The 26131-nt window shown below is 35.8% G+C and overlaps 1 protein-coding gene across 1 annotated transcript; it reads right to left on the reverse strand.

Annotated features, from left to right (window-relative positions):
* Window positions 1-3867: 3867 nt before the first annotated feature.
* ARCN1 (archain 1) lies at window positions 3868-24332 on the reverse strand. Its single transcript, XM_053691335.1, has 10 exons — window positions 24230-24332; window positions 13773-14036; window positions 12309-12488; window positions 12005-12216; window positions 11446-11610; window positions 11174-11339; window positions 9671-9818; window positions 5417-5525; window positions 5021-5225; window positions 3868-4560 (listed from the first exon to the last, which is right to left on the reverse strand). The coding sequence occupies exons 1-10, from the start codon at window positions 24230-24232 to the stop codon at window positions 4471-4473; spliced, it is 1542 nt and encodes a 513-aa protein (XP_053547310.1). The 5' UTR covers window positions 24233-24332; the 3' UTR covers window positions 3868-4470.
* Window positions 24333-26131: the final 1799 nt, after the last annotated feature.

Here is a 26131-nt window from a genome sequence, read left to right on the forward strand (position 1 = left end):
AAACAGAAGCAGGCTTTGGTAATTCTAATAGCTCCAGCGTGGCCTTGCAGAACTTGGTTTGCAGACCTAGTGAAGATGTCATAATTTCCCCCGTGGAAATTGCCTCTAAGGAAGGATCTTCTATTTTAGGGTCCCTTCCTCCATCCGAACTTAAGTCTCTCTGAAGCTGACTGCTTGGAGATTGAACGCTTAGTCTTGTTCAGACTAGGTTTTTCTGGAAAGGTTATTGAGACTATGATTGAGGCTCGTAAGCCTGTTATTCGTAAGATTTATTATAAAGGTATGGCGTAAATACCTTCTTTCGGTGTAGTTCTAGGTTTTTTTTTTATTTGAGTCAGTTGAGAATTCCCCATATTCTGTCCTTTCAGCAGGGCTTGGAGAAGGGTTTATCAGTCAGTACCCTAAAGGGTCAGATTTCGGCTCTGTCGATCCTTCTGCAGAAGCGTCTGGCAATCTTGCCAGATGTTCAATCTTTTGTCCAGGCTTTGGTTAGAATCAGGCCTGTGTTTAGGTCAATTGCGCCTCCTTGGAGTCTTAATCTGGTTCTTAAAGTTCTGCAGCAGACTCTATTTTAGCCAAGGCATTCTGTTGATATTAAGTTATTGTCCTGGAAGGTTTTGTTTCTGCTGTCAATTTCTTTTGCCAGTAGAATTTCTGAGCTGTCGGCTCTACAGCGTGATTCTCCTTATCTTATTCTTCATGCGGATAAGGCGGTTCTCCGTACTAAATTAAGATTTTTACCTAAGGTGGTTTTGGAATGCAATATTAACCAAGAATTTGTTGTTTCTTAATTTTGTCCTCTTTTCATAGGGTGGGTGGTTTAAGGCAAGTTACTGAGCACAATGGGTTACTAGGTTAGCTGCTACTATTAGGATTACTTAGCTTTATGCTGGACCTACTTCGTGACTGAGATATGAAGGTAAAGTTCAAGTAGTTTTTGGATGATTATAGTCATAAAGCGGAGACATTGGCACCCATAAAAGTTAGTTCTGGCAGTTGTCCATGAGCCTTGCCCATGCATAAAGTCCAGAAATATCCACCACAAAGCTTAAATAAAGACCAAAAACTGGCCAGTGAACAACTTCAACATGTTACAGTTGGCTGAATCCACAGACGATGGAAGGAATGAAGTCTCTAGAAAAATCATAGATTGGCATGTATCTAAGCGTTTAGTACAAATTCTCAAATCAGAGCCAAAAGTAGTACAAAGGTACATCTGAATTTATTAGGAAAACAAAAAAGCTCCTTAATATCTATTACCACATAAAGGAGAGAACATGCCAAATTCTGCCATCTTTTCAACCATGGAGAACCCAAGTCTCTGTATTACACAACCTTGGCACAATGAATAGAATAAGCGATCCATAAATAGCCAAGTAACATCACCTGAGTCCCCAATTTACCCTTGGATGTGATAATGACAACCAGACTGACTTAATGTACATAATGCCTAGCATGATATTGCTCAACCTCACAAATAACTCCCATGTAAAGCTGAAAGGTAGATTTTCCTTGGCTGTTGCTCACTGGACAACTACCCTCTATTTCAGGGTAGTACTGCCTTTTTTGGATGCAATGAGATTGATCTTCTCTGGTAGACACTAACATATTAAAAATACTGCACCATGGGTTAAACCTTTTTCAAAGGAACTGAGTATTGTTTATTAATATATGGGCACATCCATACTCTTTGTTGCTTCCAATTTACTCTAGAGCTAGGAATAACTAAGCATCATATTACAACCACTGCTATGTTTGATGACTGTATCTACCACCCTTGCAAGTCAGAAATACAAGATATATACTTATAACAGGATCAAAGGGGTGTAGAGGCAATATCTCTTACTGTGTGTTCACATTAAAAAAGAGTGTAAACCAGGGGAACCCAATATATTGGAAATTAAAAACAAACAAAATAAAGTTAAAGCTGTTACCAGTCCTTTTTGGAAATAGATTATAGTCTCAAATGAAAAAGGTATCACAAAAACAAACAGGCTGATCTTCTTGTGCTCTACATGAGATGGATTTTGAAATCTAGATGAAATACAGACAGCACCACATTAGTGCATTACCACTTATAATCAATATGGTGCTCTGAATATAATTAACTATTCACAAAAGTGTTGTACCTAGTCTCAAGGAGCTAAAGCCAACATGCTGGGTGGAATCTTTATAGGCTCTCACTGTTTTACAGCTACTCCAAAGCAAAGTGATTGCTGGAAAAGCTCTTAAAAAGAGTTGTATTTAAAGCCACTATACACAAGTCTCTTATAACTGTTAAATAGGTTTTGCTACAACTACTTCGCTTTGGAGTAGCTTGAAAACAGTGTTGTGCCCTCTGATTTAATATTTATTTTACAATGTGTGATGCTCATTTATATTTGAAGCTTTCCACAATTACGGACCTCATTCACCTTCCAGCAAATACTGCTCATTACAGTACCCCTCAAATCCGTTACTGCTCACCTATAAACACACATTACCTTCAGGTAATTCTCTTACATACTTCCAAATAACTTGTTCAAAATGAATGTGAAGGAACAATGGTGATTAACTTAATTTTGCTCAAAATCTGATCAATGATTCTTTTACTACACACAAAATCCAAAACATTGTTTATTTGGATTATAGCCATAGAACATTTGAAGTGATTCAGCTCATTTTATCAACTTTGATGTTGTAATGTTTTTCCCAAATCAAATTTCAAAATTAACTTCCTGTGTTCTTTACCTAAGCTTCCACCTTGAAAGTATCTCTTGTACAGACTAACTATGGTCCTACATTGACTTTACCTGTGAACAATAAATCCCATCTTCCCTGACCTTCTAGTCATTGGTGTTGCAGTTACAACTTAAAAAGGGACATTAAACACCGAGATAATATAAAATGATACATAGAAAAAAAAAAAAATAAAAATAAAAAAAAATAAATATATATATATATATATATATATACACACACATACAATATACTTTCATTATTTATTTTGTCCCCTTTTGTCTGTAATTCCATTATGAAATTGTGGGCATTTCAGTTCCTGTCCAAGTAATTGCTTTTAACAGGGGTATTCAACCTTTTGCCATGAAGTGCTATACGGGATGAAGAAATCATCAGTGCTAGTAAACATGGAGGTTATTTTTATATGTCATGTATGCAATTCTGGAAGCTGATAGGCAGTTATTCGTTACCTGTTCTATGCAATCAAATAGATTAAAAAAACAATTGAGCCAAAAATTGCACAATAACTATGTGGCATCACTCATATGTTAGCTATTACAGATACCATTGCAATGCTAAAGGAGTAACAGCTTTATAATTGTTCTTTCATAATGTCTCCCTCTACTTCACTGACAACAATTTCCCTTACTCTACAGGCACTAAAGTTCTAAACACATTGTATATTGACTTCAGTGTATAACTGGGATATCCAATCACAGTCTAGGGATCAAAATATAGCACTTCCAAAGATTTTTTTAGCTTGACCTCACTCTTCAGCCCTGTACCATTATTCACTACATTCTAAAGTTTATTCATTATCCCTGCGAGTAGAAAAAGAAAAAAAAAAAATCATTGTGGATTTTCATCTGAGAATGTTGGACATCTTTGAACTAACCTTTGTGTATGAAGGATTGAGGACTTCAAAACAAGTACAATTGTTCAGGCTGGTGGATTTTTTTTTTAAACCATATTTACTGAGAAAAAACCCAAGCCCTGCTAAACTAAGATAATGAATCAGCACAGTTTGGAAAAAGGACTTAACAACTAAATATGCATCAGAAAGAAACAATTATTTTCTATTTCTGCATCCTGATCCGCCAAAGAGGGAAATAAAAGCTGCACTGAATAGAAAAATCCCCAAAACCACTGTAGGTTTAATTTCTTTATTGGATTACAGAATGCATTTTTCTGTTTGAACTCTGGAATGTGCATATCCTCTATGTTTTATACAGGGTTACAAAAGATCATCGTTCCCTCTTCCCCAAATTATCATACGAGCTCCCAAACAATGCCAGCCCCTCCCCCCTCAAAAAAATAATTAAATGGGAACAAGTGTTTTTTTTTTTTTTGACAACATAAAAAGTAAAAATAATAATTCAGGAAATGTTAATATAACTAGGACTTCAGTATATAAATTATTTTTATATTGCAATCTTTACACCCCCAAAATATTGAGATGTGAGGTGTCAAATGTTAAGTCCTTTGCTGCAAGGGGGCTGCAGAATACTGGTCTGAAGTCCCCTTTACCAACAAATGGATTCATATTGTGGAAAAACACAGAATTTTGCATGTGTCCCCTTCAATGATAGGGTACACAACATTTTCGGTAAAGTAAAATCGTTTTTTTCTGTGTGACAGTATAAATCAGGCCAAAAAAAAAATTAAAAAAAAATCCTTCAGGCGCTGCTATCCGAAAATTGCAAACAAAGTAAAGTATTATTCACGGTAGCTGATCCCATAGCCTGGGACTGGTTACAGGATCTCATATTTCTCCACCAAGAAGGATGTTTCTGTGGAAAACCTTACAGGGCTGTTCCCATCAACCTGTGTCACTTTAGTCACCTAAAAAACATAATGATGAACATTTTGTTAGTGACACATATGATTTGCACTCAGCCTGTCTAATTTATTGGCAAACACTTTCCCCACTTTGGATTAGCATAATTTAGAGAAAAAGTAACATGTGCCGCTAGTTTTATGTGAGAGAGTGCCAGGTAATTTCAGTCATTTTTTGTTATATATTTGTGGTTAATCCGTAGTGGATTTTGCACCCAACTTGCTATAGGTCAGGTTGCATATATCATGGGATTTGCAACCAATTTGTTCAGACTGTTGCTATGGGAAATGCCTTCCGTTTATATATAGTTCATTGTGTGTGCGCACCTCTCAACTAACAACTGGCTGTTACTTAAAGGGTTATAAATGTAAACAATATGGGAAGCTATATACCGTCAGTATCTGTTATAATAATCTTTGCAAAAAAAAATAATTTTTCAAACCAAAGTCAGTTCCAGTGTCTCACCTGTAAGTTGCAGTAATTCTTTTTAGACACAAAGGACACAGTAACAGGGAAAAAGTCATTTGGGTGGCCGGCAATGCTGAACTCGAGGCTGCCAGTCTTGTTCTTGGAATCAATCACTGGCAGCGTCCACTCCAGGGTATTCCTCCGGCTGTCATGATGGTAATCTCCATCTATATCCCCAATAACTGGAGCTCCAACACCAGCACTGGAAGGATTAGAAGAATAAGTGTCAGGTAAGCTGAAGTTTTAAATGGAGTTTACATTATGCGCAGAATTTAAAACATTTCAATACTGCAGATAAGGGTTGGAAAGTGAGTTTCCAAAATACACAAATCCCAAAGCAGAACCTAAAGGCAGGCTTAGGCTTGTAGATATACATTATGCTGGGTTACTTACGGAAGTGGGATTGTTATGGTCACATCATTCAGCTCCAAACTGTCCTCCTGCAGCTCATATTCTATGTTTACATCACAGCCGTTACCACTTTCTGATGGCCAGCAGTTAACTAAAGATAAAATATGTAGAATATAAGAGCTGTGGCATTTTCATCACTGCTTAAGAATTTCACTTTAATAGACTTGAATTGATGTTATAATTTAGTCAAATGGAGAAATGGACTTGGTGTTTCATTATTTGATCCACCCCCCTTGTAATATGTATATACTCTGACTGCATTATTGTGTCTTGTTTGTGGCATGCAGCAGCTCAGCACAATATGTAATTAGTCCAGTTGTAAATATGTTGGTTTTTTATACATGCAAGAGTGGTGGTGTTGGTGAAATTGCAGATTTGTAAATCCCTATAGAAAGTTTAAAAATTAGATGTGCATAGGTGCATTTACATTGTAAATAGAAGTGTTTTTGTAATATGTTTCCATAAGCAAAAAATGCTTCTAGTGAAAGGTATTACTATTCAGCAGCACACATACAAGCCATTGCCGACTCTCTGAGAAGGTGTGACATTTGAATATGAAAAAATATAAGAACCAGTAGGTGGCGCTATAGGGCAGTGGTTGTAAATGTACCTATTAATTTATATTATTTCTTTCAGTATATTTTAAAAAATTTGTTTTTACAAATAAGAAAATATTTATTCATTATATTCATAAATTATTTAAAAAAGACATGTCACAATGAAATAAGTATAAAATAAATTAGATGTGATCTCAATTTTTTTTTTAAAACCATATGAAATACAGACACCGGTGTCAGAATGATATTCTGTGCAAATTAATATGTACAAGAATATAACAAATGCAATTTAGAAACAATATTTGTTTAAGAAAAAGAAAATTTATGTTAATTAGTCCTTCATCAAAGGGTCCAATGTTAGCTAAGAACGGGTAATGTTGATTAACTGATTCACCAGATCCGGTAATAAGTCTTTAGTGTTTTGTCATAGACTTTCTTTAATAAGTGGAAGTAGCAATATGTTAGTAGTTATTAGTATCTAATTTAGCTTGTATCACATAGAAGGTAGAAAGGTTATTTAGTTTCCTATGTACTTTCCTTAGGTCTTATACAGATGTGACCGTTACTGTTCTAATTTCCTTTTACAACAGCCTTACTTACGATTGTATGGACACAAGCACCACAACGGCTAGCCCCGCAAAAGGAATGTTCCTAGGACTCCGTTTGGCTTGGGATGCTTTAGGTGGATGGCTGGTATTACCGGTGTTGCTCAGATATTCTTTTGGAAATGTAATACTACTTGCGGTTCTGCAGCATTATATGATCCGTGTAAGAACAAGCTCCACAACGGCTAACCTCTCAGGATATTTGTTCCTAAGGCTCCGTCCTGCTTGTATATCCTCTTGTGAGTCTTTTTAGTGGATGTAAAATAGAAATTGTGGAGCTTGTGTCCATACAATCGTAAGTAAGGCTGTTGTAAAAGGAAATTAGAACAGTAACGGTCACATCTGTATAAGACCTAAGGAAAGTACATAGGAAACTAAATAACCTTTCTACCTTCTATGTGATACAAGCTAAATTAGATACTATTAACTACTAACATATTGCTACTTCCACTTATTAAAGAAAGTCTATGACAAAACACTAAAGACTTATTACCGGATCTGGTGAATCAGTTAATCAACTTTACCCGTTCTTACCTAACATTGGACCCTTTGATGAAGGACTAATTAACATAAATTTTCTTTTTCTTAAACAAATATTGTTTCTAAATTGCATGTGTTATATTCTTGTACATATTATTTTGCACAGAATATCATTCTAACACCGGTGTCTGTATTTAATATGGTTTAAAAAAAAATAATTGAGATCACATCTAATTTATTTTATACTTATTTCATTGTGACATGTCTTTTAAATAATTTATGAATTTATGAATATAATGAATAAATATTTTCTTATTTGAAATAATTACTGAAAGAAATAATATAAATTAATAGGTACATTTACAACCACTGCCCTATAGCGCCACCTACTGGTTCTTATATTTTTTCATTTTATCACACTATCTTTTGAGGAGTTTTAGTGTCATTTTTGGTGCAGCAGCTATCCTAATAAGTTTTTGTTGACTATCACACTTGTTTCTCAATTGTGACATTTGAATACTGGTGCACGAGTCCTCAGAGCATATGTGCATATGCCACTTAAAAAAAACTGTCAAACGTTTACAAGAAGTATTTTTGCCAAAAATGGTAGTATATTGCACAAATGTTTGTATTTAAATTTGAAAAGGACGCATGCATTTTTCATTTGTGACCCTTCTATCCCTTAATTTACCATTTATCTTAATTCAATGATCATTGCTAAATGTCTTCATAGTCGCTGAATATAATTTAATGGGTATGTTGCGAGAGTGCAGATGTTCAATACTATTGTAGGGGTTAAGCTTTTTGCAAATATATAGCTTCTGGGAATTCTGCACCTCTATTTATAACAAGGTTATTTTGATCATATAATATAAAATGTGCTCTTTGTTGTTTCTAATGTCCTGTCACTAATGTCACTATATTTAGATTATTCTACAAAGCAGGGCATTTTTTTGTTTTTTTATAACCAAGATACTATATTACAGTTAACCTTGATTTGTTTATGCCTTGATATTTGGGTTTATTAGACATAGGTTTGTGTAAATGAACACATTAGGTGTGTCCGTAAGCTTGTGAAGATATACTTAATGCCAATATTCTTGTATGTATTTTAAATCAAAATAAAAAGAACAAGAAAAAAATAAAAAATACAAATAATAAAAATGCATCAGCCAGATGTCAAATTTATGTGACTGGTGCCAATAACGCCAAAGAAGACATACAAGTTAAAGGGACATGAAACCCACATTTTTTTTCTTTCGCAATTCAGGTAGAGTATACTATTTTAAACAAATTTACTTATAATATCGAATGTTAAATGATTACTGGGAGGTAGCTGAACACCAGGTAAGCCAATGACAAGAGGATATTGTGCAGTCACCAATCAACTCCCAGTGCATTACTGCTCTTTCAACAAGGGATATCAAGAGAATTAAGCAAATTTGATAATAGAAGTCAATTGGAAAGTTGTTAAAAACTGTACGTTCTGAATCATGAAAGACATTTTTTGACAGCTGAAACATTTGATGCAACTGCATTTGTAACATTTTAGAAATGCTCAGATTTTAATTAATATAACACAAGCTTTGACATACAGCTTATGATGAGCCAGTATTGAAATAAACACCTGGGTATTAAAGTCACATGACATTCAAAAATAAAAAAAACGTGCACGATTCATAGAGCTTCAAATTTTAGTATACTTTTCAATATACTTCTATTACCAAATGTACTTGTGTTCTCTTTCTTCCTATCCTTTGTTGAAATGCAAACCTAGGAAGGCTTAGAAGCAATAGTGCTTTACTAGAAACTAATTGGTGATTGGTGGCTACTCACATATGTCTCTTGTCATTAGCTTAGCAGATGTGTTCAGCTGCCTCCCAGTAGTGCATTGTTGCTATGGAGCTGACTTTAGTCCACTCCAGAATTTTTATTATTTAAAAAGATAGATAATCCCTTTATTACCCATTCCCCAGTTTTACATAACCAACACAGTTATATAAATACACTTTTTACCTCTGTGATTACCTTGTATCTAAGCCTCTGCAGACTGCCCCCTTATCTCAGTGCTTTTGACAGACATGCAGTTTAGCCAATCAGTGCCGACTCCTAAATAACTCCACGGGAGTGAGTACAATGTTATCTATATGACACACATGAACTAGTACTGTCTAACTGTGAAAAACTTTCAAAATGCTCTGAGCTAAGAGGCACTTTTCAAAGGTTTAGAAATCAGTTTGAGCCGAGCTAGGTTTAGCTTTTCAAAAATAACATTAGGGGAACAAAGCAAATTTGATGATAAAAGTCAATTGGGAAGTTGTTTAAAATTTCATGCCCTATCTGAATCATATGAGTTTAATTTCGACTAGACTGTCCCTTTAAATAATAGAAGTAAATTGGAAAATGTTTAAAAATGGTATGATCTGTTTAAATCATGAATGTCTAATTCTGACTTTACTTTGCCTTTAAGCAATAGTATTATGGAGAAGCTGGTAGATTTGAATACATGTGAAAACAAAAATAACCACTCTGGATTTTACAGCCTGACATTTTCATATGTGATCATACAGTACTAAAGTTATTTTTTAACTCACTGGTAAGAGGGATGAGGGCTTCATCTGTGGTTTGTAGCCTCCATTTGAGAACTCCAACATCACTATTGAGAGGGAAAGATTTCTCTGAGTTTTTCAGTCCTATCAAAGAGTTTGAGGTGAAGAGTTTTTTGTCCACATTTGGGTGAGTCTGGAATTTAAAGAGAGGGATAGCATCAAGTACACAGACCAGCAGCAGCTACAGAACAAGAGAAGATTGGTAAACCAGTAGTGACCGCATAACATTATAAAATATATAAATTTCATAAATGACCCCTAAGGACAGACTGCTAACTGGCTGAATAGGGTAATACAACAAAGTATTGGTGGACAGGGACACACCATCAAAACCATAAAAATAAAAAAGTTATTTTACTAATAACAAGGGTTACCAAAGTAAATTAAATTTAACAAGGGAACAATCATGCATGAGGGTCTAACTAGAAGTGGCTGGCATGCTAACACTTAACCCATGCGCTAATGGGAATTTCAGAGAAAAACTTGCCCAAAAGCACTGGAGAATTGTTAGCATTTTCCATCACTCCATTTAAACATAGATAGAGCTATTTTTGTAAAATATATTTTTAAAAAGTAGACAACCAAAGGGATTGGTCTAGACCCATTTTAGTATATTTAATGCCACTTTTGGGCTGCCAGATATGATAATATTAAAAAAATTAAAATATATTTACACACAACTACTGCAGTCATATGACAAATGGTTGTAAAAGCTTCTCTGAGAATCCTAATTTGTTCAGAAATAGCAAACATGCATGGCTTTGCCTTTGCTTCTTAGCAAATAGAATGCCACTAACTGCAGCTGTGCACCTTACTTGAAATTCTGGGCAGTGAAGGGGTTAACCAGTTAGCTTGTAAGGTTATTTTTTTATAAAGAGTAGAGATTACCCTTCCACCTCCAAAACGGCTCTCTTCCCTCCCTCACCCCCACTGGTCACTACCATCTTAGGTACTAGCAGAAGGTCTGCCAGTATGCAGTTTAGGGCTTTTTTAATTTTATTTTTCTGCAGTGTAGTGATCCCTCCTCAACCCTCACACCTCCCTGATCCCCCCTGTAAACAGCTCTTTAACCCTCTCCTACTAGAGGTAGCCATCTTAGGTACTGGTACTTTGTTTTATTAATTTCTCTGCAGTCATTAGTTAGGGTGCCCCCCTTCCAATTCCCCTTTTGCCGTAGTGTAGCTTCCTATACCTCCCTCCAAATAGCATAGAGCCCTCCCCACTCCCTCCACCTCTGGTGTTCCCTCCCACACCTTCCGCCGGCACAAGCAGTTGATTGTTACAGACTGTGACAAAAACAGTGTCACGTCTGTCTTCATATGGTAACGGAGCACCAATCGAGCCTGCAGCTCAGGAACAGAGGCTCTCGACCATCCTGAAGCTGCCGCGTATACGTTATGCGGTACAATGGGCTTTGTACCTCATGACGTGGATCTACGCCATTTTGGGATAAGGGGTTAAGACTATCGCACCCAGGCTCCAAATCACCTGCAGTTGCACTCCTTTTTTGTCTTCGTTCTCAATGTGTACACGGATCCGCCCAAATTTGTCATCTGATACTCTGAGCATAATAATCCCGTGGACTTCCATATTTTGCAGACCTCCATCCCGGCTGCATGTCAGTGAGATTTTCTCTTCAATCTTCAAGTGCACACTGAGGCAGAAAATAGAAATGTTTCAAATCACTCTTTTCACTTAAAGGGAAAAGATGTCTCCTGTTCTGAGCACTAAGACAAACACTGATACAGACAGCCACTTACCTTTCTGTGTTAACTGGAGGGGCCAACACTTTGACCACTTCTGATGGCCTCTTGCCAGACGATTGAGAGACAACGGTCTCTCCCTCAGATTTCAACTTATCCACAAAATTATCCACCTCCTTGCCTTTGGCCCCAAGTTTAAGTGCTTTTCCAGAACCTGTAGGCCTAAGTGATAGGAGAGCAATAACATTTTTACTGTATACGCTTTTAATAACTCCTTGTATGGCCCCATATAATCCCTACGATTGTCCCACATCACCCAACTCATACTGTTGAACAATAAATACTCTCTATAACATTTCAATAACCCCTATAATTAACTTTACCTCTCTGTATTATTGGCTTATTTAAGCCACTCTAATCATCTCTTAACCGTTTCACTTTATTTTGAAGTGGGCCAATGAAAGAACCTGACATTTGTAGCTTATCCACTTTTAATTTAAGCAAAATGCACCCCCAAGCAGATGCATACATATAACAAGCAAAACTCACTTCCTGTAGCATAAATATTAATTTGTGATTTAGTTTTTAGTTTGAACTAAATGCTGCCTCCTCATACCTGGACGGTATTGCTGCAGTTTTTGTCTTCTCCGGCTCCATGATAGTCTCTGTAATAAGGGTTGCTGCATTGCTGGACATAGAGGAACCACCGGAGCTCCCAAACCCACCAAATGCTGGAGCTTTTTTACCCTGGCGCTCTGCATCCCTCCTAGCCTGTTGGAGTTCCTTGGCCTTGCGTCTCATCTCTGCCTTGGCTTCACGTTCCTGAGTCTGTAGGGAAAAGCCATTGTGAAGATCACACCCTGACTGAGGTTAACACACACTAATGTCCAAATATGAAAGGAATTTAATAAAACACTCACCTCTCTCACAGCCCGGAACACCTTTTCCTCATGAGAGTCCATCTCTGTAAATGTTCGGATTTGAGCCAGATTCACATTTTCCCTATAGCCTAGAGCCACAATCTCATCAAAGGCGAAGATCAAATCAAAGCAATGATCAGAGATCTCAGTTTCTTCTAGAGCTCGACAGTACTCTGGGATCTGGGTGGGGAGGAAGCTCAATATCATTATACAAGAAAAATAAATGCTCATAACAACCATTAAAAAACATGGACTGACCCAACGAAGCTCCCCAGCCATAAACGAAATTTTGTATTCATAGCTAGCAATAGCTTAAAATTTGGTTACCTAAAAATTAGAAATACAACATATTCCACAATGAAAGACGCATGGGATAGATGCATAGTGATTACATTCAATGAATGAGGGACATATACACATTCACAGATTTGGACCGTATAGATTATGAGTCATCAATCATTCCAAGTACTATGACAAGGTGATTGTAAATTATGAGTTGTGGTTCAAATGTATTTTACGTTGTACAATCTCAAAATGTGTGAAAATAATACGGTATGTCTGTTTTATAGATTTCTAATTGAGATGTTTGTCTTTATAGTTGAAATATGTTATTGTTCAAAACAAAATATGGTCAGTCTGTGTTCCTTGATAACTGTACTGCTTTGCAAAGATTTAATAAAGCTGAAAATTCAAAAAACAAAAAAACATGGACTGACAAATTTCTACCAAACTTATGAACCTGCAGCAATTTGTTATATGTATAATAAAATTAAAAACATAGATCAAAGTAAAATTCTAGGAACTATGGCTTCCTAGATTTGTCAAGTCCTGTATTACAAATATTTTTTATATATTTAATATCATTAGAGAAGCATGCTGATCTTTAGTGTATATACATACACTTTATAATTTCACAGCACAGTAGGTTATCAGTGCACAGTTTCTCAGTATTATTACACAGCAAAGAATCCATGTAACGCTATAGTCTGCATTCTCCACTGAAGGTACTGTATGACTCATTGCTCCATTTAGGTACTTTACAGTGCTTAACAAATCTGTTTAAAAATTAGAAGCCAGACAGTTGGATTTGTATATAGATATATGGAGAATAACCCAAAACGTTAGGAGCCAGGGGTAAAATTCTAGGAGCCAATGGCTCCAAGGCTCCTGGGTTTTTCGAGCCCTGAGGTACTACATCACCTGCACATTCACTCCCACACTTTAGAGGCATAACAATATCTGGTTTACACAAAACTACACTTATTAGGCTTAAAGCTAAAAACATAATAATGCAGGAGAGGAAATAGGTAAAAATGTCTCTCGCCTTAATTATCTTACCCAGGAAGTAAAAACCAAGGAAGCAGAATGCATCCTTTTTTGTATTGGAAATACAATGTGCAGCATGCTACAAGTCTAGCAAAAATTGCCCTCCATCTGCAGTGTGTGTCTAAGGTTGATACTTACCACCCGAGAGAATAGCCGGAGTGTCTCAAGGTCTTCAAGGATGTTGCTGTTCTTGGTGGTGATCAGGACCATGTAGAGTTTTTCCATAGGCTGGTACACGTATCGGACACTTTCTGTTTCCACAAATGTGTGCTGCTTTCCTGTGTTCATGAGCTTGGGGAATGCAGCTAGCAACCCTTCTATACGAGTGCGTGTCATCTCCACAAACTGCCGTGACACAATAGCCTTACCGGCCTTGGTGCAGACCGCTGCGGCCAGCAGCACCTAAGAAATACAGAAGAACAAGACAGTGAGAAATGCTACAAGGATAGTGTACAGATGGCAGTGTCAAGACTATGCCTGCTAAGGACCAAAGCAAAATAATGCCAACAATATGTAGTAGGTGATCAAGTGTTAATGGCAGTGGCCAATATTTAATAAAAGTTACTGGGCCTAACAGCTAGACAGAGACATTACTCAATTAACTAAAGGAACATACAGGTATCCAGAAAGGTCTGTAGTTTTAATAGTTAAAAAGGGACAAATAATTTTGAATTCCCCATAAAATGTTAAAGTATGTGCAGTATTTGCAATATTCTTTATTTAGGACTCATTTATATGAATTATAAGAAAAGCCGGGGAAAGAAAGAAAAACGAAGTTGTGGCTATACACTCAGCATACTTTGTACTACAATGTACTTTTACTTGTATGCATTGTGTAGGCATCAGGTAATTGACATCAATATCACACTTGATAATTCAGAATTATATATATATTTTAATTATGCCCATTGCGATTTTTTGTGAGCATGTGAAATGCTCAAGCAATATGCTGGCCCCAGACCACTTGTAGACACTTGCATGTTCAGTTATGCATACAAAGCAAGAAAAAATTAAAACAATAAAAAAAATTAACCATATTTCTAAGCACATTTCAGAGTATAAAGTGGGTACAATTCATACTTCATTGATGCCCATTAAGAGAACCAGAGCTTTATATGCACTATTTGTATCGCATTCTGTGAGGAGACTCGCACGTCTGTCATTTGAGGTAATAAATATAGACAAGGACATGTTTAAGCAACACGTGAGCGCTAACAGTGTACTATGGTCATGACACGTTTAATGTATTTTCTGGAATCACATAAAATCCCTGACTGCAGGCCAATCTCTCCATTTATTAGGTATGATTAAGTTTTCTGTAACTAAGAAGTGGCTTGATACAAGCTACTTGCTATATCAGGGAAGAGGTTACTGGACAACTTTCCTCTTGCACTTTATCCTGTGGATATTATATTTATACTGAAGGTTCCAACACTGCCTAGATTAGCTTTAATGAGCAAACAGCTTTGTTAAAGGGACAGTATACACCAATTTTCATATAACTGCATCTAATAGACAAACTGTTTAAAAACTTACTTAGAAGCTCTCAGTTTAGCTCTGTTGAAAAAGGTAGCTGGAAAGCCCACTGCAAGTGGGAAATAAGACACTCCCCCCTCCCCCTGCTTATGAAAAGACCCTTTACACAAACAGGAGCAAGCTGGAGAAGGTAGCTGACTGTATTCTCCTAAAACTTTGGGGCTTGGTTAGGAGCTTGAAAATCAGAGCAATGTTATTTAAAAAATAAGCAACACTATAAAAAAAAAAACAACCTAAAAAACGTTATGGGCTAAATAAATAGATCTACAAAACATTATATGCAAAGAAAAAAAAAATGTGTGCAATGTCCCTTTAAAGGGCCATTATACACTCATTTTTTCTTTGCATAAATGTTTTGTAGATGATCTATTTATAAAGCCCATAAAGTTTTTTTTTTTTTTTTTTAATTTTATATTTTATAATTTTGCTTATTTTTAAATAACATTGCTCTGATTTTCAGACTCCTACCCATGCCCCAAAGTTTTATTTGAATACTGTCAGCTACCTTCTCCAGCTTGCTCCTGTTTGTGTAAAGGGTCTTTTCATATGCAAAAGGGAGAGGGTCTTATTTGCCACTTGCAGTGGGCTTTCCAACTGCCTTTTCAACAGAGGTAAAGTGAAAGCTTCTAAGTACGTTTTTAAACCATTTTATACTGGATTTTTATATCAGTATCTGTGCATCTTATTCTTTATAGTAGTGTCTATTACATGCAGTTATATGAAAATGAGTGTATACTGTCCCTTTAAGTAACATTTCTTCCCAAACATCACTGCACATAGCTTTCTAAGGACAGAGCTGCACAAACAGGAAGAGCCCAAGGAAACCTGGCACTAAACCCAGCTCAGTAGTCAAACATGGACATAACATAAGTGATTAAAGATTTCATAGAGTTTTTTTCTAGGTACATATACAGATTTCATAGAGTTTTTTTTCTAGGTACATATACAGATTTCATAGAGAGTTTTTTTCTAGGTACATATACAGATTTCATAGAGTTTTTTTCTAGGTACGTATACAGATTTCATAGAGTTTTTTTCTAGGTACGTATACAGATTTCATAGAGTTTTTCTAGGTACATATACAGATTTCATAGAGTTTTTTTCTAGGTACATATACAGATTTCATAGAGTTTTTTTTTCTAGGTACATATACAGATGTCAGAGTTTTTCTAGGTACATATACAGATGTCATAGAGTTTTTCTAGGTACATATACAGATGTCATAGAGCTTTTCTAGGTACATATACAGATTTCATAGAGTTTTTTTCTAGGTACGTATACAGATTTCATAGAGTTTTTCTAGGTACATATACAGATTTCATAGAGTTTTTTTTCTAGGTACATATACAGATTTCATAGAGTTTTTTTTCTAGGTACATATACAGATGTCAGAGTTTTTCTAGGTACATATACAGATGTCATAGAGCTTTTCTAGGTACATATACAGATTTCATAGAGTTTTTTTCTAGGTACGTATACAGATTTCATAGAGTTTTTCTAGGTACATATACAGATTTCATAGAGTTTTTTTCTAGGTACATATACAGATTTCATAGAGTTTTTTTTCTAGGTACATATACAGATGTCAGAGTTTTTCTAGGTACATATACAGATGTCATAGAGTTTTTCTAGGTACATATACAGATGTCATAGAGCTTTTCTAGGTACATATACAGATTTCATAGAGTTTTTTTCTAGGTACGTATACAGATTTCATAGAGTTTTTCTAGGTACATATACAGATGTCATAGAGTTTTTCTAGGTACATATACAGATGTCATAGAGCTTTTTTCCTAGGTACATATACAGATTTCATAGAGTTTTTTTTCTAGGTACATATACAGATGTCAGAGTTTTTCTAGGTACATATACAGATGTCATAGAGTTTTTCTAGGTACATATACAGATGTCATAGAGCTTTTTTCCTAGGTACATATACAGATGTCATAGAGCTTTTTTCCTAGGTACATATACAGATTTCATAGAGTTTTTTTCCTAGGTACATATACAGATTTCATAGAGTTTTTTTTCTAGGTACATATACAGATTTCATAGAGTTTTTTTTCTAGGTACATATACAGATGTCAGAGTTTTTCTAGGTACATATACAGATGTCATAGAGTTTTTCTAGGTACATATACAGATGTCATAGAGCTTTTCTAGGTACATATACAGATGTCATAGAGCTTTTCTAGGTACATATACAGATGTCATAGAGCTTTTCTAGGTACATATACAGATTGCATAGAGTTTTTTTTCTAGGTACATATACAGATGTCAGTTTTTCTAGGTACATATACAGATGTCATAGAGTTTTTCTAGGTACATATACAGATGTCATAGAGCTTTTTTCCTAGGTACATATACAGATGTCATAGAGCTTTTTTCCTAGGTACATATACAGATTTCATAGAGTTTTTTTCCTAGGTACATATACAGATTTCATAGAGTTTTTTTTCTAGGTACATATACAGATTTCATAGAGTTTTTTTTCTAGGTACATATACAGATGTCATAGAGTTTTTCTAGGTACATATACAGATGTCATAGAGCTTTTCTAGGTACATATACAGATGTCATAGAGCTTTTCTAGGTACATATACAGATTGCATAGAGTTTTTTTCCTAGGTACATATACAGATTTCATAGAGTTTTTTTCCTAGGTACATATACAGATTTCATAGAGTTTTTTTCTAGGTACATATACAGATTTCATAGAGTTTTTTTTCTAGGTACATATACAGATTTCATAGAGTTTTTTTCTAGGTACATATACAGATTTCATAGAGTTTTTCAAGGTACATATACAGATTTCCTAGAGTTTTTCTAGGTACGTATACAGATTTCATAGAGTTTTTCTAGGTACATATACAGATTTCATAAAGCTTTTCAAGGTACATATACAGATTTCCTAGAGCTTTTCTAGGTACATATACAGATTTCATAGAGCTTTTCTAGGTACATATACAGATTTCATAGAGTTTTTCTAGGTACGTATACAGATTTCATAGAGTTTTTCTAGGTACATATACAGATTTCATAGAGTTTTTCTAGGTACATATACAGATTTCATAGAGTTTTTTTCTAGGTACATATACAGATTTCATAGAGTTTTTTTTCTAGGTACATATACAGATGTCAGAGTTTTTCTAGGTACATATACAGATGTCATAGAGTTTTTCTAGGTACATATACAGATGTCATAGAGCTTTTCTAGGTACATATACAGATTTCATAGAGTTTTTTTCTAGGTACGTATACAGATTTCATAGAGTTTTTCTAGGTACATATACAGATGTCATAGAGTTTTTCTAGGTACATATACAGATGTCATAGAGCTTTTTTCCTAGGTACATATACAGATTTCATAGAGTTTTTTTTCTAGGTACATATACAGATGTCAGAGTTTTTCTAGGTACATATACAGATGTCATAGAGTTTTTCTAGGTACATATACAGATGTCATAGAGCTTTTTTCCTAGGTACATATACAGATGTCATAGAGCTTTTTTCCTAGGTACATATACAGATTTCATAGAGTTTTTTTCCTAGGTACATATACAGATTTCATAGAGTTTTTTTTCTAGGTACATATACAGATTTCATAGAGTTTTTTTTCTAGGTACATATACAGATGTCAGAGTTTTTCTAGGTACATATACAGATGTCATAGAGTTTTTCTAGGTACATATACAGATGTCATAGAGCTTTTCTAGGTACATATACAGATGTCATAGAGCTTTTCTAGGTACATATACAGATTGCATAGAGTTTTTTTTCTAGGTACATATACAGATGTCAGAGTTTTTCTAGGTACATATACAGATGTCATAGAGTTTTTCTAGGTACATATACAGATGTCATAGAGCTTTTTTCCTAGGTACATATACAGATGTCATAGAGCTTTTTTCCTAGGTACATATACAGATTTCATAGAGTTTTTTTCCTAGGTACATATACAGATTTCATAGAGTTTTTTTTCTAGGTACATATACAGATTTCATAGAGTTTTTTTTCTAGGTACATATACAGATGTCATAGAGTTTTTCTAGGTACATATACAGATGTCATAGAGCTTTTTTCCTAGGTACATATACAGATTTCATAGAGTTTTTTTTCTAGGTACATATACAGATGTCAGAGTTTTTCTAGGTACATATACAGATGTCATAGAGTTTTTCTAGGTACATATACAGATGTCATAGAGCTTTTTTCCTAGGTACATATACAGATGTCATAGAGCTTTTTTCCTAGGTACATATACAGATTTCATAGAGTTTTTTTCCTAGGTACATATACAGATTTCATAGAGTTTTTTTTCTAGGTACATATACAGATTTCATAGAGTTTTTTTTCTAGGTACATATACAGATGTCAGAGTTTTTCTAGGTACATATACAGATGTCATAGAGTTTTTCTAGGTACATATACAGATGTCATAGAGCTTTTCTAGGTACATATACAGATGTCATAGAGCTTTTCTAGGTACATATACAGATTGCATAGAGTTTTTTTTCTAGGTACATATACAGATGTCAGAGTTTTTCTAGGTACATATACAGATGTCATAGAGTTTTTCTAGGTACATATACAGATGTCATAGAGCTTTTTTCCTAGGTACATATACAGATGTCATAGAGCTTTTTTCCTAGGTACATATACAGATTTCATAGAGTTTTTTTCCTAGGTACATATACAGATTTCATAGAGTTTTTTTTCTAGGTACATATACAGATTTCATAGAGTTTTTTTTCTAGGTACATATACAGATGTCATAGAGTTTTTCTAGGTACATATACAGATGTCATAGAGCTTTTCTAGGTACATATACAGATGTCATAGAGCTTTTCTAGGTACATATACAGATTTCATAGAGTTTTTTTCCTAGGTACATATACAGATTTCATAGAGTTTTTTTCCTAGGTACATATACAGATTTCATAGAGTTTTTTTCTAGGTACATATACAGATTTCATAGAGTTTTTTTTCTAGGTACATATACAGATTTCATAGAGTTTTTTTCTAGGTACATATACAGATTTCATAGAGTTTTTCAAGGTACATATACAGATTTCCTAGAGTTTTTCTAGGTACGTATACAGATTTCATAGAGTTTTTCTAGGTACATATACAGATTTCATAAAGCTTTTCAAGGTACATATACAGATTTCCTAGAGCTTTTCTAGGTACATATACAGATTTCATAGAGCTTTTCTAGGTACATATACAGATTTCATAGAGTTTTTCTAGGTACGTATACAGATTTCATAGAGTTTTTCTAGGTACATATACAGATTTCATAAAACTTTTCTAGGTACATATACAGATTTCATAGAGTTTTTCTAGGTACATATACAGATTTCATAGAGTTTTTCTAGGTACATATACAGATTTCATAGAGTTTTTCTAGGTACATATACAGATTTCATAGAGCTTTTCTAGGTACATATACAGATTTCATAGAGTTTTTCTAGGTACGTATACAGATTTCATAGAGTTTTTCTAGGTACGTATACAGATTTCATAGAGTTTTTCTAGGTACATATACAGATTTTCATAGTTTTTTTCTAGGTACATATACAGATTTCATAGAGTTTTTTTCTAGGTACATATACAGATTTCATAGAGTTTTTCTAGGTACATATACAGATTTCAACGCAATCAGAGCCTCTGTGCTACTCGGGATTACTTCAGGTGATTGTGGTGATGTCACACAGGAAGATATTTACTGCCAAATCAGCCAGTCTTTTTTTTTGTAAGGTCATTAAGAGAGATGAGAAAAAGTAAATATTGGTACAGAGCTTTAGAGGGACACAGGAATAAAAACCTGAACAGCACCATAGTTACAGCCTGATTAACATACAATTCTTAAAGGGACATAAAACCCAACATTTTTCTTACATGATACAGATAGATCAAACCATTTTAACCAACTTCCCAATGTAATACTATTATCAAATTCTCTTCGTATGCTTGGAATACTTTGTTGAAAAGCAGGAATGTAAGCTCAGGAGCGTGCACGTGTCTGCAGCACTATATGGCAGAAGTTTTGCAAAAATGTTGCACCTAAGCAAAAGCAGTAGATGGCAACACTATTTTAGGTCATGATGTGCCCCAGACGTGAACGCTACCTACTCTTCAACAATGACCAACACAAGTAAGCACATTTACTAATTAAAGTTAATTGAAAACTTTTTTTTTTTTTAATTGTATGATCTGTCTGAATCATGAAATACATTTTATGGGTTTCAAGTCCCTTTAAGGATTCACAAAATACCAACATTAAGAAATCAGCAGATATTTAACTTTAGGGGAAAACAATGTATTTATATTTCTTAACAGATTAACTAGTTGATAAAATATATCAGGTTATCACCCACAAGGAAACCTTATCCATACCAGACCTGAAATGTTGCAATTAAATAAGACAATATATCTGCAGAACAAACAAGTCCAGAAGAAACTGTGCCATGCTATTAACATAATACACACAGAGACACTTACATTTTCCTTTATTTTTAATTATATAAGAAACTATTTAAAATACTTAGCCTTTAACTGGGAACATCAAATACCCATATGTTTAATTTAATAGCACACAGGGACCATACAGAATCAGGTACTGTATATTAGGCAACATAAGGCCACGGCCAGTTAGAAGATTTTTGCAAGATTGTGTGATGCATGCTGATACAATGCTGTATTTGCTGGTACAATAATAGTGCAAATAGTGACGTTGGTGTTGTTGGGCTATAAGAGTGTTGTGACACTGAGCAGCCTGCAGATGCTAGAGTGACAAAGCATTGTGAAAAAAATGATGATGTGCCACTGAGTCAGTAGGTTAGTGCGATACATAGGGCTAGATTTATTAAAGCTGAGGCGTACAGGGGCCCGTATACGCGCCCCTGTATGCCTCAGCTCACCTGTGGCGGGGCGAAATTACCCGCAGGTAATCAACATTGCACACGAGCGCAATTTTGCGCTCGCGTGCAATCCCGCCCGCGCACAGCGAATCACGTGCGGGCAGGAGCTGTCAATCTCCTTGGTCGGACTCGACCGCGGAGATTGAATTTCGCCACCTTAGAGGTGGCAAAGAGGTTAAGGAAGTGGCGGTCTGGTGACCGCTGCTTGATAAATGACGGCGAGCAAGTTCTTGTGAGAACTAGCAGCCGTAGGGCTTTGTTAAATCGAGCCCATAGTAGTGCATGTTGGTATAGCTGCACAATGAGCAGAATTCTAGAGATTTATTTATCCTTATAACCCTGGGTATATAATTATGGGTGCTGGGTAAATACAAATGAGGCTAAACAGCTAGCTAGGAGTTTAACAGGACCATGTGCATTCAGAAACAATAAAACCTTACCACCATCACATTGGAGGCACTGGGACATTTTCCTTAAAGGGATATGAAACCCAAACTTTTTTTTAAATCAGACAGAGCATACCAATTATAAAAAGAGTTTCCAATTTACATCTATTATCAAATTTGCTTCATTCCCAAGATATTCTGTATTGAAGAGATACCTAGGTAGGCATCTGGAGCATTATATGGCAGAAAATAGTGCTGCTATCTAGTGCTCTTGCAAATAGATAATATTCTTGCAAAGCTGCTGCTATATAGTGCTCTAGGCATGTGCACACTCCCGAGCTTACATCCCTGTTTTTCAACAAAATATACAATGAGAACTAAGAAAGGCCGTCCGCACTTTGCACTATTTAAAGTGAACTACTTCTGATTGTGCTCAAGGGCAGGGCATTCCTCTCCTTTTGTATATCACAAGTATTGCTCCTACAACTGTATTATACCCCTACTGTATTTGTTTGTGTATGTAATGCATCCCTGCAATGTTTTATTATTACTTGTATAGCACTGTGTAAGCTGTTGGCGCTTTATAAATACCTGATAATAATAAGAAGAAAAATTGATAATAGAAATTATAAAATTGTTTAAAAATGCATGCTCTATTTTGGGGTTTCAAGTCCCTTTAAGGCTGCAGATCTGATGGGCTGATAGTTGTAAATCAGACAAGCAATCAAGTTACTCTGACCTCATCTATATCTCATCATATTTGTCTCACCCCTGTGATAATCTGTTCTGCTGCTGTTATAAAGCATCCTTGTTTACAGGGTGCCATCACTAGAAGTCCCTAATGGAATGCAGAGTGGATTTAACTCACGAGAACTGAAAGGTTAGTGTGTGCACCTGTATACAGCGTCATCCTGTTCATTACATGGGTGAATGTGTGTGTACTGAAAATGAACATTTAGTTTGTTCAATTTTCACTATATTCAAGCCCCAGATATATAAGGATCATAGAAATCCCCTCTCCCTAGTTCTGCCAGTTTCACCATGGTTATCTCCCAGACCTGTCTCAGTTTGTGAAAGATGTCACTTGGGTCAGGTTCATCAGGATCACCTATTAATACTGTTTCAGTCTGCGACTATACCCAGGTCCCTCACTGTATATATATATATATATATATATATATATATATATATATATATATATATATATGTCACATTTCTCCATCAATAAACATCTAAATAGGTCAGTGGATATTATCTAGTCTTAGCCAGTCTGTCACTGTGTACCAGACTCAGTCTCACCATGATCAATAATCATATTTCAGTATGTCACTGCGCACCTAGTCTCACTGTGCAACTTATTAATCAGTTTCTACAGGTGGTCAAATCTAATTTTGGTCGTCTTTAACGCCACTGTCCTCACAGGTGTGTTAGTTTCACCACAAATGCCCCTTTAGATACGTCTCATCAGCCTCACTGTGGCCATCTGTCATCATAATGTTAGTTTCACTGAGGTTGTCACTCAGCCATGCACCAGTCTTTCACAGCACCACCAGCTGTCAGTCAGCCCTGCACATATTATAGTTAGTAGGTCCCTGGCAGTCTCACAGTCCTGTCTCAGTCTGTCACTGAGTCCCAAGTTCTGACAGTCTCACCCTGGTTGTGTCACAGCCCTATCTCCTTCTGACACTGTACACCAGCTCACTCAGACCTATTGTGACAACGGCTACGTGCCAATCTTTTTCTCTCTCACCATGGTTACTGTCTCCAACGGTGTATAGCTCGCCTCCTGTTTCGGGCCTTTCGGTGTCCGCACAATATGGCCGCCCCCCGAGCCACGTATCCAACAGGAAGCAACGCAGAATCCGGGGGCAGGTCTGGTGAGATCATGTGACACGGAACGTAGACACGAAACGTAGACCCCGCAGCCATTTTCAGAAAGGGCAAAAGCAAAACTTGCCCTCACTATCTACTTTTCACTTCGTTCAAAAGCTTTATTACATATGTGGTTATTTTGCAAAACAGAGATCATACGTAATGATAACATTGAAATGTGCATGACTTTTCATAATGTATGGTTGACAGGGACTTCAGTGTTCAACCGGGGACAGTCCATTATTTTTGGCCAGTACAATCTATGCAAAAATAATGGACACTAAAATGTGTGTGTGTTTGTTTGTTTTTTTAAAACCCCATGAGTTGCATTTCATTTTAAAGCCACCTTATACCTCTAGGCATCACAAACATGACCCCAAAAAACAAGTGACAACACTGCATATAGACTTCTGGCTGTTCATGCTTGTGAAGTTATCAGTAAGGTAATCTACTAATCATTCTGAAGTCTTCATCCAGACGTTTTTACCTTAGTAGCTGATGATTTTACAAGCCTGATGATGTGCAAAATAATTTGATGATTAATATATGACTCCAGGATGGTCTAAAGTAATCCTGTTTGTCCTGAGTTACTGGCAGTGAAAGAGGTACAGTTATTGATTTGTATGTTACAGACATCCAAGGAGATAAGGAGCACAGGGTTGTGAGAGTGGTAATTGGATATTGGGTAACCCTACCTCAGACATCCCAACCTGCAAAAGCTCATCAGGGAGGTGGCTTCACCCGTTACTGCGCCACTACCCCCCCCCCTCCCAGTTATATATTGTACACCTTGAAACCCTAAATAAGATAGAGCCTTATCATTAAAGTAGCTTCCCACTAAAGTCACATTAAAAAAAAGTAGCTTTATTGCACAACCACATACAATAAACTTATTTTCCAGTGATCGTACGCTTGTTGAATTCTTAAATATTTTAGAATACAAAGTTTAATTACGTGCAGTAAATAAGGTAGTATTTGGGTTTTATTTTATTAAAATCAGTGGGGACTTTTTGGTTACTGATGCATGCTTTGAGGGTTCTATAATGTCCCAGCAACTAAAGGCATTCCTTAAAGAAACACTTTTCCAGATTTGGGCCACATTGGATCATGGTACTTGGAGTTTCAGGGAGATTGCACTCCATTTGCTGGCATCAGGGAGCCGCTATTACAATCAAGGAGACTCCCTGAACTTCAGGGAGAGTTGGGATGTCTGCTACCTTCCACCAGTGATAAAAATTTCTAGGGACACTAAAGTTCCGCCCACTTTGACAAACCCACATAATTAGCATAATTTAGCTCCGCCTATTTATTACAGTGCAGATTTTATATATATATATATATATATATAAATTAAAATATGAAACTAAAAGGTATAGAAGGAGAATGTACGGAATGGAATTAATGAAAGAAATGGGAGCAAAAAGAAAATGTACACATATGCCATTAGCCCTGTCACGGAGACAAACTTTTGGCTGCAGTTGTTTTCAGATATTTCCACCATTTTTGTTTATTCCCCATTCTGCTTCACCTGCACCGTCTATTAACTGCAGCAAAATTAAATAAACCTGTCAGAATCCATCTTCAACGCTGTGCAATAATCATCAACATTTTCAGACACTATACCTTCTCAGAGAGTCAGCAGTGGCTTGCATGATGCAAATTACTACTTTAGAAGCAATACACACCACTGTCAGCTCTCTGAGAAGGTGTTGTGTCTGAATGTTGGTTCAAGGGTCTTCACAGGATATGTGCGTATGCTGCAGAAAAAACAGTAATAACC

The sequence above is a fragment of the Bombina bombina genome, chromosome 8 (assembly GCF_027579735.1).
Source record: "Bombina bombina isolate aBomBom1 chromosome 8, aBomBom1.pri, whole genome shotgun sequence".
NCBI classification, from domain to species: domain Eukaryota; kingdom Metazoa; phylum Chordata; class Amphibia; order Anura; family Bombinatoridae; genus Bombina; species Bombina bombina.